This window comes from Sinocyclocheilus anshuiensis, unplaced genomic scaffold, assembly GCF_001515605.1.
Source record: "Sinocyclocheilus anshuiensis isolate Anshui unplaced genomic scaffold, SAMN03320099.WGS_v1.1 scaffold1658, whole genome shotgun sequence".
NCBI lineage: Eukaryota > Metazoa > Chordata > Actinopteri > Cypriniformes > Cyprinidae > Sinocyclocheilus > Sinocyclocheilus anshuiensis.
This window is the reverse complement of record NW_015547302.1, coordinates 1,022,004-1,036,785: the sequence shown is the minus strand read 5'-3', so window position 1 is coordinate 1,036,785 and position 14,782 is coordinate 1,022,004. Positions and strand designations below refer to the sequence as shown.

Below are 14,782 nucleotides of genomic sequence, written 5' to 3'. Positions count from 1 at the left end.
ATCCTCTGACCGCTCATTTCTGTCTCAGGCACAGGAAACCCCTAAACTCTCTCAGCCTTGCCCCAGCGCCTGCACACACACTCTCACACACCTCAGCGTGCTCAAAGAGACGAGAATGGCTGTACAAAGAATGAACGAGCTCTGGAAAACGATGGGTCTGGCTTTAATGTTCGGCTTTCTTTTGCTTCACAGTAAGTTTATATGAAGTCGTTTGTAAACTCTACTTTAAGTTTTGTGCACACTCTTTTTATGTTCTTAGTTGATAATCTGTATCATCCATTTTCAAGCTTTTTTATTGTATGGAATCTATGGATTTATCTTTTTTCCTCATAATTTTTAAGGAAATCATTCAGTAAGTGGATACATTTTATTTTAAGTTGTGTAAAAGCATCACTCTTTTTGAATGCTAGTATATAGGGTTTAAGTGGCTTTATTCAATTTTACTCTAAAACAGTCTCACCTTGATTGATGTGACAGCCAGCAGTTTGTAGTGTTTACTCAGAGGAGACGGAGTTAAAAGGTTAGCGGGAAAACTCAAACAAAGGGCTCTGGCTTGGAGTGGAAACATGCCGTTGATCGTAATTGCGGGCTATATCCTGCTCTCCGTCTGGGTGGAGCTGGCTGAAACATGGGTGTATATTTGTGTGTTTGGGGACTGAAGAGGTTGGAAAAGCCTGGAAACTGTCTGAGGAGTCTATTAAGCATCTTCATCCTGTTTTCTGTGACTGCTTGTGGTGAAATTGTCCTTTTGAAAAGCAGGCGTACGTGTGGATTTGTTGTAGGCTGAGAAGTGGACCACAGTGTTTGGTTCATGTTCTCTTGAAAGTAGATGGATGTTTACATGATCAGCCACAGGGCTGAAGACAGTTGTGCGTAAAAGGCACTCTCCTTCCAGGGAGGTTACCGCATGTCCGTTATTTCAAAAAGGAGTAAAAAAAAGCTGGTTTGTAAGTGACGCCCTTGTGGGCAGGGCTGAGCTATACGTCCTATTCCCTTTTCCCAAGAGGTGAGAGTAACACTGTTAAGTAGGTTTAAGTGTGGGAAGGTTTGAACACGGAGCAGCTTCTCAAGAGTATGGTGTTGAACCGAACAAACATTTACCAGGAAACTAGTGCTGTTAAAATTGAAAAAAACAAAACATTATAAAAAAAACAATGATTTTCTATAAGAAAAAGTTATCTTAACTACAAAAAAAAGAGAGACTTCCATACCAAACAAATCCTCAAACAGCACATAATCAGTTTTCAAGCTAAATTTAAAATTTAATTAGGCAGCCCCCACCTCCTCGTTAGTGAACAGAAACTTGCATAGCTAGTCAAAGCTAGAGTGTAATGTGAAATCTTAAGTTAATGTGCCATACATTCCTATAGTTATCCTCAAATGTTCTGCTCAGAGATTATAATAAGAGTAATGTGAAACTGTAAACCAGCTGAATTCATTAGGCTGTAACAGCCATGCTGCTGTTAAGACTTCGGAGGTTGCAAAAAGACATTGTTAAAATGAAGCCTCTTCCCATCCCCACTTAGAGACCGCAAAGCACTATACGTTTCCATTCCCACCAGTCTGTTAAATGCTTGGCACTTTAGTGCAATTGGCACTCCTGTGAGACTGCACCAATGGACGGTCAGAGCATAGCAATATTTTTCAGACAACAAGTTAAGTTTTAGAACATAAAATTAATGTCTACTGCCTCTAGGACAGTGTTAATTGACTGCAAATTCTTTGGTGCAAGTTTAACCAAATTTGATAAAAATAAAAAAAACATCATTCTAGTGACTGAAACGTCAGCACCAAAAATAATTTATTTCAACATCACTTTGGCACCATATTCAGCTCATCTCACAGGATTCCATGACTTCACTTGAAGCTAAAATTGTTGTTTATATGTTTTAAATAACATGAAACATGACATGAAAAACCTTCAAATTATGATAATCGGATCAGTGGTTTCAGCCATGTGGACAGGCAACCACACGCTACAGTTGCTGCAGAATTAAATTAACCAAAGCTAAGTGGCTAAAAAGGGTCAAATTACATGGTATCTGAATGAGGACTCCAAGGAAAGACTAGGAAAGATAGAAGTACTGCATTCCAACTGGCCACCCACGGTTTAAATGAGACAGTGACCTCCCAACACAATTATTGCTCTTTTAGAGGTGTAACCTTCCTCAACCGATGGATAGAAAGGGCAAGGAAAAATGATTCGCTATGTCAGCCTGTTGGCAAACGCGTTTAGCTGAGCTCACATTCTCCCCAGTTACGTTAGCCACCCTGAATTTCAGTTACCACTTTTTCCCAAGTTGTGAGTTCACCCATTATACACCCTAGTAGCAATGTGGCATTTCAGTGGACAGGTGCCAGGTTGACGGTTGGTGCTTCCCAAGCATCATAGAATATTATTGAATCTGGCTGAGATTTGAGCTCAACAGAGAGTGAGAAAACACCTTCACACGTCTTTAGCTCCCTGGCAGACCTTGCGTCCTAAACCGCTACTGTGGTGTATTACAGTTAGATATCTGGATAAAATCCAAGGCCTAGATCAACTGTACCAACAGAAGCCAATTCATCCACCCTGATCTGAACCAACACATGGGAATTCCTGAACTGCACAACACAGATGATGTTTAAAGGTATTATTATCAAACACGTAAAGTATTTTTATCGTATCGGCCAGAACACGCAAAGCTATTTAGTGGACAGCAGATGCGTATTTTCATTGGTTTAGCTACACAAAGACACAGTAAAGGTACACAGGAAGAGGAAATGCATGCATGCCAGTGCATCATGCATGATAAAAACAAGATGGAGCAAGGAGAGAAATGATAAGCTTGTGGACCTCATATCTGTGTACCTTTGTTTTGGAACATTCTCCTTGGCTGACGATGCACACTTTGGCCAATAAAAACAAGCAGCTGCCATTTTCTCATGGCCTTTAGCTATTGCCTGGCATTCCTGCAGTCCCAGACCACTCCGGTGAGGTTAATGGGGTGGTTGACTGGGTTTTTTCTAGGCTTGATTGTGTTTATGGGGTGCAGTCTAACATGTGCTAATGCTTCGTTTGTTAAAAAACGCATTATTTTTCACATAATTTACCTTTATTCCACACCGCTCTGTCCCTTCTCCTCTGAACGGGCTGATCATTTCCTGCTTTTATGAAGCCCCTCCCTCAGAAATAGGCGATGGGCTCTGATTGATTAGCTGGCCCAGTGTGTTGTGATTGGCTAAACCACCTAGTGCGCGTTCAGAAACGTCACGCCCCTCACCTCAGGCAGTGGCATGTTCTCCAGTTGGAATGTAAACAATGGCGTCATCAATATTGCTTATCAATTTGAGCCCGAATGAGACGCAGAGAATATTAGTGAAGAGGATCACGCAGAAACTGTGCAAGCACGGCTCTTACAGGACGTTTCAGAATGGTATGTTTCTTTGTTTGTTTGTTGTTGACTCATACTTTTAGGTACTCTGTTATTTGTAAATGCAACCGCTTATGTTAGCTTCTAATATACAGTTTTATCCTGATTCAAGCTTCAATACAGCAGAGTACATGATTGCGTTGTAGCATTTTTGTAACAGTAAGAAGTGTTTGCCAGCAAGTATTGCTCACTACCACGGCAACTGCATGTGCGTTCGTGCCATGTTTAACACTTCTCGTAGCTGTGAAAAATATGTCTGTCTATACACAAAGTGTATAATTGAAACAGTTCATGGATGGAGCTGATGATCTGAATCAGGTGAGAGAGAGCATGTGAGAGCAGAGCGTGTGCAGAGCAGGGGAACGCGAGGAACAGGATTAAGAACCGCTGCTTTAGAACAATGATTTTGAAACCTGTGAATCCATTAGAAGTCCGTTAGTCCGTTAGTTAATCCGTTAGAAGACAGAATCGTGATTCATATATGAACAGATTTTTACATGCACCTCTAGTTTTCTCTTCCTCTTCTCTAAAGCAGCGCAGCATGGCCTCGCCCCCTTTGCTGCGTGTTCCCGGAGGCGGGGTTTATGTAAAATTCTGGGTTCTTGACGTAACGGACCCGGGAAGTAACTCGTTGTAGTCCCTTACCAGTCGTTTTTGTAGGCATTAAACTGCCAGAATTTTAAAAGACGATATCTCCGTATGCATTGAACTTTCAGCTTCGTAACTTTGCAGATATTGTTTATGATCAAACAGCAACATTACACACTAACTAACATTAAAAAAGTGAAATTGCAATCAACCACCCCTTTAAGTCATGTACCCAGGGGTGTGGAGCCTATACACAAATGCTGTAGGATATCTTAAATCACTCCAATTTGGGTGTGCTCGGTCTCGGGCTTTTCGGTGATGCATATTGATTGAAACTGAAAGGGTGCAGAAATAAGCAGTTCATTCTCTGATTATGGCTTGATTAGTTAGGGACACAATTTCTGGCAACATTGTTGACTTGACTGCACAGACACTTATTGTAAGAGAACTGAACTGAGCTGGACGATGACATCACTGAATCAGAACTGACTTTAACTGATAAACTGACTTTTTTTCTATTGTCCTCTTGCATTATCAGCACACGTTTTTTCACTGTAAAGCTGCTTTTACACAATCTGCATTGTATAAAGATCATCTGACTTGAAAAGATCATCAGAGCAAACAGTAATTATGGCAAGCTACATGTTTAGACATTTATGTCTATCACGTCACTTATAATTAAGAAAATGGCACAAAACAACTATTACGTAGCATATTATGAACCAATGTGAAATAACAACTAACAGTCATGTTTAATTAGTACATCATCTTAAATGAGAACAACAAGACAATCTGGATACATATCATGGTTTGTTGTTGTCGCTCTTGTGAGTCTGTTATTCTGTAGTTCCCCTGGCACTCCAATGCAGTTTTGCTGTTATTGTGTCTCTCACAGCTGGCATGCAGCTTCCAACCGCTCTCACTCTGACACTGTGCTCTGGTAATACGACTATCCAAAAACCTGAGTCCAAACAAAACTCTAAGACACCAGTTTGGCCCAGTCTGCCAGTTGGATCATCATATTAGTCAAATAGCAACTTGGAAAGTGATGGCAAAGTTTCATATCCTCAGAAACTTTAATTGTAACCTTCAAGTTTAAATGTGTTCACTTTGATAAGAAACTTATGTAACATGCTTTATGTAGTCATATATTTGTGTATTTTCCATGATTAAGGTAAAAAAAAATCTTAATAAATGGTCCAACAAATATATAAATATATCAATAAATCAAATATAAATCAGTAAGTAATGTTAATGTTATTACATACATATAAAATATTATGTTATATTAAAATGTATATTATTTACTATCAAATGAAATACATATTATTAGAAAACTGTACCCTATTTATGGACAGAGCCTTTTCATTAATTGCTTATTACATTCAAAGATTGAGTTATATTATTGTTGTGTTTTAGTAATACTCATTACATGCATGTAACTTTATGGAGAAGTTTGCACTTCTATGGCGGTTTTTGCCATTTTGCCTGAGGAATAAACAGATTTAATGTGGTTTGGCTAAGCCTCTTTAACCTGTGGGATAATTGCCGGGGTAATTAATGTTCAGCAAGCACTGGGGCAACACTGGGGCAATTCTACCTAATGTTCCCTAATTGAAAACATAAGAGTGTAGCCTTTGCTTGCCATCAAAAGTATGAGGCTTTCTCATGGCAGTCTTTCTTCCTTAACCACCACATTACAGAGCCCAGGGGATTTGTTACGGTTAGCCAGAAAGTGAGAGAGGGGGCAAAACCCAACCCCAGTTTTTCTTTTGTGTGATGAGAAGTTTAAAAAAAGGCAGAAAGAAAAAAGATAGTCGCACCAACACCCCCACACTCGTCTTTCTGTTGTGGCCTTTTCTCCAAGCATTGTATAAGCTGAGCATGGCAGCGGATCAAACATGTAGATATTCAGTTACATTGTCTGAATCAATCTGCATGATGATGTCAAAGAACAAGAGCTTGGAAATAGTCCATGGGCATCTGCAGCCACGCAATGCTTGTGGTGCTGACAGTAAGATGCAAAAGGAGGCGGCAGCTGACAGTTAGAGGGAGGTGACAAGAAGACGCCTGTTTTGGACAGTAGGGGGTGCTCTATAAAAAAAACAAGGTTTAAAGTATTAAAAACACAAAAATCTGCAACAATTGTTAACCAATAGTATAGAACAGTGGTTCTCAACTGGTTTGGCCATGAGACCCTCATTTTCATGACCCACTTTTTTAGGATAGATAGAGATATATATATATATATAAACAAACCCACACACACACATACATACATACATACAATTTTGTGAAATAAATTTGCTTTGTTATTTTTTTTATGTTTAAAAAAAATAACAAAGCAAAGTTATTTCACAAAAATTGTTGACACACAAGTACCGTCCCCCTTTACTTCAAATACTTATGAATTGTAAGAATATGACTAATAATGATGAATAAACAGCCTATAAGGAAAGGCTATTAAATAGCAGTCCCAAACTAGTTTTTGTTCATACAATTAAGTTGGTATGAGCCACCACAGTCATTTAAACATATACAAAATAACACAAAGTGAAAATAACATGGTATTTTTTGGGTTATGGAAACAACAGTTACCATGGTGTATACAAAATACTAACATAGACTGTTAATGAAACATGGAAACTGCTCCTGAATAGAATGAATATCATACCTTCATGGAAATCCTTCCCAGCTAACACACAAAGAACCAGTGATGTGATTTATTGGTACTTTACTTTTATTTCACACGTTGCATGCTCGTAGTTTTTTACAGCACGCAATGAGCACAGTATAATGTCTGACAGGGCAGGATAGTTAGTTTTTCTGAGGTTAGAGACTTTTTATTTTGTAACAAGTAATGAAAATAACAACAGAATAATGACACTGACACTAAACCTGACAACATCTCATCTGACCACAGATACTGAATCGAGACAGCGTGTTTTTCTCAGGCACTCTTTCCTTAAACTGCATCTGACAGAAGTGTCAACAGCTTTCACGCGCATGTCTTTCAAAATTAAAGTCTCACATCAGCAAAACATTTACAATTAAGTTTTTTGTTGTTGATGTTGTTTCTTTGACTGTACACTCCGCTGAGAAACATTGGAACAGAATAGTATCCAGTAGGTGGTCTGTGTATTACATATACGTCTCGAATTGAGTCCAAAGGGCTCAGGAATGGGAGTACTGTGTGAATGGTTAGCACACTGTCTATAGTTTCTATCTGATATACCTACATCCTGTCTGGCTTGGGGAACATTCCACGCCTGACACTAATTTGATTAATTCCTTCACCCCGTTTTTGTTTTGTCAGAAAACAACTGGGCTGTGGGCTCATTGCTAAGTAAACTCTCAGGATCAGTATGCTCACAAATGGAAACAGTGCTCCCATAGTTGGGGTGGATAGATTGACCACTGGATTTGTAGTGCGTCAGTTAAAAGTGCCCTTAAAGTTCTTTGACCTTTTGAGAAATAACATTTTGTGATTGCACCAACAGTGAATCAGAGGGGCTTCCGCTGGAGGATTTTTTAAATAAACCAATGAAAAAGACAACAAATACTACTAAAAAAAGTGAAATGTGAAATGAGAAAAGCCAAGTCATCTTTGAAATTTTTATAACTTAAAACTCCCCTCCCAACGGATGGATGGATGGATGGATGGATGGATGGATGGATGGATGGATGGCAGAACGATGTAAGTGAACATATAGAGCTCAGACCTGCTTAAGAGAGGGGACTGGGCTGCAGCTGACTGTCATCAAGTAGGGTAGAGAAGCAATGAGCCAAACTGGCTGCAGATGTCAAAGCCTGATGATAAGCACAAAATACACTGGGAGGAGAGTGCTTCCCTTGACATCTGTGCATCTGGAGATGGAGAGAGATGGACTCCACCCTGCTACACAACACATTAGTGATTATTAGAGTGATTACTGACCCTTTTGAGTTGCCTATATCCATCATCACACTCCTTCCTCTTTCACTAAGGTGTTTATTTAGGTTTCTCCTGTTTCAAGCAGACCCAGAGATAGGTCAGAGATAGGAGCTCTTGAGATGGCCTTCTGTCCCGCTAGATAATCACAACACAGATCTGTGTGAGGACAGAAGAACAAGAGGACAGCTCTGTTAGGAAGACAGAGATTGTCCCAGAGTTCAACAAGCTTGTGATTTAAGCATTAATGGGGGTAGAGATTAAAAACACTCCCTTATGAGCCGTGAAAGGCAGATCGCTTATCGCTGCATTCCTACTGGGGATTGAGTTGAGGATACCATCCAGAAATCCTCCAGAGTCAGAATGAAAGCAGACATGCCTTTAGATTCCCAGAAATAAATGTGTCTGGGAAAATTACAGTGACATCATTTTTAGTCTTATGAGTAGTGTAGGCCCATGTGACATTTTGAGACAATGATCAAAAAATGACCTAAAATGCTTTAAAGTCCAATTAAAAAGGGTTATCTGGAGTTCTTCTGCCATCTTTCTAGCTCCGCACAATTACATAAAGAAAAAAAAAGTCTGAAACCTACAACCAAGTCTTAAAGGAACAGTTGACCCAAAAATGAAAATTCTATCATCTGCATAATTGATAAAAGTAAATGACAGAATTTTAATTTCATGGGTGAACTATCCATTTAATGAGGTACTTACTTTAAAATAACCTTAAGCATTTTATGTGCATTTCTCATGTTTCCAGGGATTCTGGAAGGAGGAGGAGGCTTTAGCTCTCAGGTTTATATCAGAGCTGTCAGAACGTGTCTGGCTAAGCTTACTGCCATACATCCATTTAGGCACAGCTGAGAGCATGGGGGATTTTGAGAGTCTTTGCCTGAGATTGTCGCATTACATCAGCCCAGATGTGCCAGAACACCATGGAATGGATTAGAGTGATTCAGAAATCTGGAGAGCACATTTGGTCCCTGTTGTGTCACTTTCCTTAGGAAAACAATGATTCTGGTCATATTTCTGTTCTATTGGTGAATGAAAAACATGCACCAAAGCAGTTAGGTGGAGTCACGTACTATCACTCTTCCAGAACTTTGTTTGTGTTTGCTGTCGGAGCATCCAGATGTCAGTTTGATGACCAGATTTCACTGCAACACAAATTGTGAAATATTAGATATGTCAATATGGTCATTTCATTTGGGATGAAAATTTGATGGGTTGAGTTTTATGCTTGTTTGGACTAAGACAACTGACCTACTTCATAAAACTAGTCTCCAATTTCTAATCTGTATCATACTGCCATGGTGACTGCATTAATAAATCCCCATTAATAAGTAAGTAAGTAATGCTTTAGACTGTGCATATTTGAGGGTGTGTGCAAGTATATGCGTGATGAATGTAGCTATACAGTGGCATGACTGAAGACCAAAGTTAGTTTAGTAGCTTTGAAGTGAGACATCAAGACAGATGTGAGTGCAACAGGCATTTCATAACGCTTTTTGTAACTTTAAAACTGTACAAAATAATATCAAGATGTTTAAAAACAATTTATGCAGTTTTATGTGACTAGTTAATAGATTTTATGCATAAATAAATGCATATTATGAGTGTATGCAGAAACTTTATGCATAAAATCTACATAACATTTATGGATAAAATGTATGTATTTTATGCAAGAACAAATTTAAGCATAAAATGTATGCATACACTCAGAGAGCACACTTCCCGACTGCCCACATAAAAACTGGAAAGTACTTTTTCGATTTGGCAAACTCAGATTCACACAACACAAGGTTTTTATCAGTCCGCCTGGAAACAAAAATGTGTTCACAAGGTTTAATCAGAGGTCTGGCAATGAGGGACAACATTTACATGGAAATTCATTGGTTAGTCAAGAAGACTTACTCCCAAATTGTCTAGGGTGACTTAATTCACCACAAATATCAGTGTTCACTGCTATATGGATAGATGATGGATTCCCTGTAGTGTAAGATACCAAGAAACACACCTTTTGGTTATTTTGCATTTGTATTTTAGCAATTAACATCTAGCTAATTTACCTTCAAAAATAAAAAAATAACTACGATGCACTAATTCTAATTTCTTATAATACTTGGGACAGAAAGTATGCAAAACAGGACATCGCTAGGGGAATTTTGTTTTGTACACAATTAAAGACGTTCGTCATCGTTCACATTAAAAAAAGAATGTGCCGCTTCTCATTTGTAGAAACACACAAATACAGAAGTATACAAGGGCGTTCATGTACACAGGTCTTGTTTATGTGATGTTAGAAGAAGAGGGTACATTCTTCCTAACAATTATTATATCAATAAACATGTCAGGTTTTGGCTTGTGTAAGTCAGCGCTTAGTTTTATTAACATTTTTAGGAGCTGTAGGATGCATGCCCAGTTTAGCCAATTAAAATATATGGCTAGCCATGCACAGTATCAAGCCCGATAGATGTGCTTACAAGATATTCAGGGTGTTTCTGTAATGAGGGAGGGGTGCTTCAAGCTGTGAGTGCGGGTGAGGCCTATCATGGTGGCCATGCACCCATAAAATCACAAAATGCTAAGATTCACAAACACAAATGAGCTATCACTAGGAGATTTGAGCTTGACCAAACACAGATTGTCATTTATTGGTGTTTGAACTAAATAAAATTCATCGAGGTTTGTTGTTCCAGCACCGCTGCCTTAAAATATAATGGCCTTAATACAGTCACACCTGTTGAGACAAATGCAGAATCAGTTTATGATCAGACTGTGGCAGATATCTTAGTATTGTTAGTTAGGAAAACACAAGACCACCCAGCATGAGCTCCAGATGGCATTCTAAAGCCTGTATGACAAGTCTGATGGCAAAATGTGTGGTGTCCTAAATGACACCAGAACTTGTTCTAGATTTAGAGCACAGCTGCTCAAATCCCAAATGCCAAAAAATCTTTGTCTACTCTTTGCTGAAAACCACTTAAAAGACTATTCCAGGTTCAATACTTAAGCTCAATTGAGAATTTGTGAACAGAATTTATCGTACGTTATCACAAGAATTAATGTCTAGTTGTCCCCCGTTTCCTTTAAAAAAAACTATATGCATGTTAACATGACTTTAGTGTGGAAAATAATCACTATCTATTATGTGTAATAATTAACCTTGAATGTGTCAGTCAAAAGTGAAAACTTAATTAGTTTTTCTTATAATATTACTTTTAGCAAGCACTCAAGTTCAATGACTGTCGGATATGGTGTAGTTAAGTTGAGGATGCAACACCTAAAACAAACAGGCAAATTAATTAATTTGTACTTTACACCCGGCCACTCGCTTCCTGCATTCCACGACTCTAGACATAACTCTTTACTAAAGAGTGTGGTAATGTACAACAAAGACAAAGGTCTTGACTTTTCGAGGGTGATGTTTATTTGCTTAGTCGGTGTCAGGAGCATTACCCCCCTGCTTAAGTTATTAATAATGCAGAGTGGCTGTGCAAACAAGGGACATTTTTGTAGAGGGTGAAGACAGAAGGGCATTAAATAACGGTCAGGTTTTAACCTCTTAACCTCAGGATGCACCTACCACCCACATGCTAGCAAACACTGAGCAGCAGCCTCTGGATAAGGAGGATCTAACACTCTGACCAAATACTGCAAACCCTTATTGATTGCATGATATACAAAATGAATGGGTGGCATGAAAATCTTTGCTAAAATCCAAACTGTACCATTTTGCAAAACATTTTAAATTATTATTTTTTTTAATTAATATTTTCGTTATAATTTAATAAATTATCATATATTTTCATTAAGAAGGTTGCCTGCATCAGTGCTATATATGCAGAATTTATAGCACCATGGCAAATGAAAATATATTTTATCTCAATTGAGAAAGTGAATTTTGAATTTAATGTGATGCGATAAAAACATAACATCGCATTCTACACAGAAAAACAAACACAAAATGCAAACAGTACAATCCAATTCACTAACAAATTACTTTTATGAACAAATTCTCTAGAGTAAATCAAAAACATACAGCACAACCAGTGTAGTCTGATTAACATACAAATGACTCTAATGAACAAATTATTTTTAGTGAATGAAAAACATGCTCCGCAACCAGTATAGTCCCATTATGAACAAATGACTCCTATGAGCCGATTCTTTTTAGTCAATCAGAAATATATACAACACAACTAGTGTAGCCTGATTCCTGAAACAAACACTCTTTTGAGTCAGATCTTTTAATGAATGGTTCAAAAAGACAAGTTACCAGTTTGAATCAGAGTGAGAATTTCATGTCAGCAAAATGGACATATGACTGAAATGAACATTGGAAATGAATCAGAATCTAATTAAAACTAAATAAATCAAGTTTGTGAGTGAGAATTAAATATACTGATGTGCTCTCTAAAACCAGCTATTGACCCTTTCATATGTCCCTCCCCAATTTCCTGTTTCAATAGGAAATACAACAACACTGGGAAAAAATGACTAGTTTGAGCTATTTTTCAAGCAAAATAAACGAGACGGCACATTAAAGGCAAATTTATCATGTTCTTCATTATTTATGTAATATGAAGCTACATAATTCACCAAGGTGAGGTGGAAGTGTAACCTAAAGCTTGTCTTATTTGACATATTGAACATTTTCTGTGTTTCCATATAGGTTGTTGGGGACAGGACCCAGCAAATCAGACAGATTCGGTAGCTAATACGACAGCAGTTCCATCAACACAATATCCATCAACAGGTTCAACAGCAGGTCCAACAGCAGAATCAACTTCTGGAACTGCTGTTCAAGGAACAATTGTCCCAAGCCAACCAAGTTCTGTTAACACTACTGACATGGGTATGAGCCCTCAAGATTGTCCTTAAATTAATTTCTTATGTTTTTAGTTGGTGATACTACTAATCCTTGATTCTTTGGTTTTAGCACATCAATTAGTCAATGCTGCTGAAGCCAGCCTTACTACATCTCGACCAGGACAATTAGAAATATACACCAAGGAATCTAATGTAAAGGTGATAGAAACGATACAGATGGTGAACAATACGGTCTCAAATCAAGGTTCCAGAATTGCAGATGTAAGTAATTTTGGGTCACTGATGTCATGGATTAGAATTCTGGGAGGGAAAAAAATCAAAGGTCCAGAAAGAATGTAGATTTGCTATTTCAGTTAAGAACTATCAGAGCTGTTTTTTGTTGTTTGGTCAACAGCTTTTCAGTTCATTTGGCCATTGCTAATTTAGCTGACATTTTTCTAAACCCAACATTCAGGATTCACATTGTTTAAGTTTCATCAGGTGGTACAGATGGTAATAACATTCCTTTATACTACTACTCCAATCCAATCTACTTCCAAGAATACAATGGCACTACCGTTGCACTTCTCCAAAACACATGGTTTCATAGTACTTGGTTTAGTACCATGGTCTTCTTGTTACTCTTTGTAATTTACTTTAAAAAAAAGTACCATTGTACCATAGAAGTACAATGGTATTTTTGAAAGAAAATTACATGGATTTTAGTAACATGGTATATTTCAAAGTAATATATATAACATATTACCATCATAGCACCATGGTACTGCCATAGCACTTTCTTGAAAGGAGAGTACTATAAACCTAATTTTATATGCTTTTTGAAAGAAAATTACATGGATTTTAGTAACATGGTATATTTCAAAGTAATATATATAACATATTACCATCATAGTACCATGGTACTGCCATAGCACTTTCTTGAAAGGAGAGTACTATAAACCTAATTTTATATGCAAAAAAAAAGTACCACAATATTACCATTTGATACCATTAATGTACCACTGTACCTACAAAATAAATTTCTTTGCAAAGGAACATTGTGTTACTGCATTTATATTTTAATTTACATGTTCATATGTTACAGTGAGGCTATTTCAGCATCATGCTAATGTACCCATCCCATATTTACCCCAAAAAGTAATCAGAAACTATCTAAACTCCACTATTCAGTATCTCTACAAGACTTTACAAGTATCTCTACTTTGCCGACCCAAACCAATGGACAGAGTGACTTCAGATGTTTTCAGTTGCTGTCATCTGCATCCGTTTACATTAGAAAGGAAGGAAGCTTTGTGTCTGAGAGGATAAAGTTTAGCAGGGCAGTTTGAGCTGTTGATGCCTGTGAGCTCAGATTAGGGAGATCCTGTTTTGTCATTCGCTACAAATAATCCCTCCACACAAAAGATGAATGAGTGGGAGAGAAGAGGGGCTTCCTCTCACTGCTGCCATGCGGTTATGAACCCAGGAAAGAGGTTAGACAGAAGAACTGGGGGGAGATGATGAGTGTCCATTGTTGGCAAGAACAGATCTGAGACTGGTAAAAGTACTGTGGGTGAGATGATAGGATCAGTATTTTTTTTTCCATCATGATAGGCATTGGTTATTCTGGCATGACACCATGCGCTATATCATAATGTTGCAAATGCTACAACAGTATGATATAGCGCAGGGGTCACCAAACTCAGGGCTGGAGGGCCGATGTCCTGCAGAGTTTAGCTCCAACTTGCCTCAACACACCTGCCTGGAAGTTTCAAGTTGGGGTCGGCGATATGGCAAAAATATCATATCACAATTTTTTTTTTATAGGAAAATCACGACTCAAAATTTAATCACGATTCTTTGTCATGTTGGTTTTACTATTTTGCAAGTCAAACTAATTTCCCTATTTTAAAAACAAAGCCTTACAAGGTAACAAATTATAAAAATTTTAAAAAGAATGGCAGACATTTAAGCCAAAGTGGGCGAAGATATAAAAAAAATATCTTTGTCATTATTTCAAACAATTAAAAACTAAGAA

The 14,782-nt window shown here is 37.9% G+C and overlaps 1 protein-coding gene across 1 annotated transcript in view; it reads left to right on the top strand.

The window, feature by feature from the left end:
• cd34 (CD34 molecule) overlaps positions 1-14,782 on the top strand; it is a 23,027-nt gene continuing 8,245 nt past the window's right edge. Inside the window, exons 1-3 of the mRNA XM_016503865.1 lie at positions 1-191; positions 12,608-12,790; positions 12,875-13,026. Of these exons, the coding sequence (XP_016359351.1) occupies positions 116-191; positions 12,608-12,790; positions 12,875-13,026 (411 nt within the window). The 5' untranslated portion in view covers positions 1-115. The remainder of the gene's footprint in view (positions 192-12,607; positions 12,791-12,874; positions 13,027-14,782) is intronic.